This window comes from Fonticula alba, assembly GCF_000388065.1.
Source record: "Fonticula alba strain ATCC 38817 unplaced genomic scaffold supercont2.7, whole genome shotgun sequence".
NCBI classification, from domain to species: domain Eukaryota; order Rotosphaerida; family Fonticulaceae; genus Fonticula; species Fonticula alba.
This window is the reverse complement of record NW_009242977.1, coordinates 1,051,790-1,053,363: the sequence shown is the minus strand read 5'-3', so window position 1 is coordinate 1,053,363 and position 1,574 is coordinate 1,051,790. Positions and strand designations below refer to the sequence as shown.

General features: G+C 67.7%; 2 protein-coding genes across 2 annotated transcripts in view; one reads left to right on the top strand and one right to left on the bottom strand.

Annotated features, from left to right (window-relative positions):
* Positions 1–171, top strand: part of H696_04438 (hypothetical protein) — a gene marked incomplete at both ends in the record, with an annotated part of 1,192 nt that extends 1,021 nt beyond the window's left edge. The window contains one exon of the mRNA XM_009498314.1: positions 167–171. Within this exon, the coding sequence (XP_009496589.1) occupies positions 167–171 (5 nt within the window). The remainder of the gene's footprint in view (positions 1–166) is intronic.
* Positions 172–352: 181 nt separating this feature from the next.
* H696_04437 (hypothetical protein) lies at positions 353–1,471 on the bottom strand (the record flags this gene model as incomplete). The annotated part of the gene is made up of 1 exon (XM_009498313.1): positions 353–1,471. One exon carries the CDS (start codon positions 1,469–1,471, stop codon positions 353–355), a length of 1,119 nt encoding a protein of 372 aa, XP_009496588.1.
* Between the last annotated feature and the right edge of the window lie 103 nt (positions 1,472–1,574).

Genomic DNA, 1,574 nt, shown 5'->3' with positions numbered 1-1,574 from the left:
GTGTGTGTGTGTGTGTGTATGTGCGTATGTGTATATGCGTATGGGTGTGTGTCTCTTCCTCTCCCTCTTACATATCCCACACACTCCTCCTCGTGCCCCCTCCCTTTTTTTTGGCTCCCCTCTTCTGCACGATCCCAGTTCCCTCCCCTCTCCAAACAATAAACAGCCTGAAAATGCGAAAAAAAGGGGGAAAACGCGGCAAAAAGCAATCTATGTGATTCACCCGGTGCACCGATTGGCGGGTGGCGGACGGGGCAGGCGCGAATATGTGCGCACACACGATCGTCCTTTGCGTCCTGTGTGCGTTTGTGCGTGCATGTGTGCTTACTCAGGGGGGGGGGGGGGGGGGGGCTCACCGGCGAAGCAGGCGCAGACACTGGGCCACCCCAAGCAGGTAGAATGGCTGCAGGAAGGTCTGCGAAATGATCGTGGCATAGAGGATGCGCGCCTCGCGACCCGCCGCCTGGACGATGGGGTTATCCAGGAGCGCGTCCAGGTGGCCGCTGAGGCCGGGAGGAATCCCACCCGGGGCGCCGACCTCCTCGGCCGCCACCATGGCCAGCTTCCCTCCACCAAGGCCGACGGCCGCCGGGTCCACATTCCGGCTCAGATCCCAGGAGAGATAGTCGCGCGGGATGCCCGGCAGGATGTACAACCCGGCCAGCACCGGCGCCAGGACCAGCATCGACACACCGCGGCGGATGACAATCAACCCCGACAGACGCTGGGCATTGGTGGTGGTGAAGACCGCCCGATACCAGGAGCCCAAGCGCGTGCGCGTGGCCGCCAGCAGATTGGCCTTGGTGCCGGGAGCCTGGGCATCGGCCGCGGCGGTGGTGGCCGTGGCCGCCGGCCCGAGAAGGCCCACCCCCGGGGCCGACTGCCGGGAAATGTGGCCGGCAATGCGGGTCGCGGCGTCGGCGACCGTGGTGCGCAAGCGCGTGAAGAGCGACGCGCGGGCGTCCCCCTTCGGCAGGAGGTAGGCCGTGGTGGCCACGGCCGACAGGGCCGTGACCAGGGTTTTGACCGAGAGCCGAGCCCCGATGACCAGCAGCGGGGCACCCACATCATACACGGAGAACCCATAGCGAATGAGGAGGAACCCCACCGACTCGTAGGCAATCAGCGAGCCAAGGATGATGGCCTGGTTGCGGGGCTCAAACATGGCCGGGAAGCGCTGACGCGCGGCCTTCACCGCCAAGCCGGTGGTCTGGGTAAAGGCACTGGTTAGGCCTGGGGGGAGGGAGGCCGCGCCGGTGGCCGCAGCCCTGGCCCCCGCCGCCGCCGGGGTCGGCCCCTTGCCGGGCCTCGAGTGGGGCGGCTTTGCACCGGGTGGCGTGGGCTTGCCCCCGGGCCGAGGAGGCCCGGGCCGAGCGGGCACGGTCGATCGGAAGGCGGCTCCCCCGAGCAGGGGCGACGAGCCGGGCCGCAAGGCGCGTGCGAGGGGCTGCACGGAAAGGCGCGAGAGCATGTTTCCTGTGGGGCTTTCTCTTTTCCTCCGTCTCTCCCTTGGATAGGCAAGTGGGCCGGGGACCGAAGGGGCGAAGTGGTGGCGGGGGGGGGGGGGGGGGGGG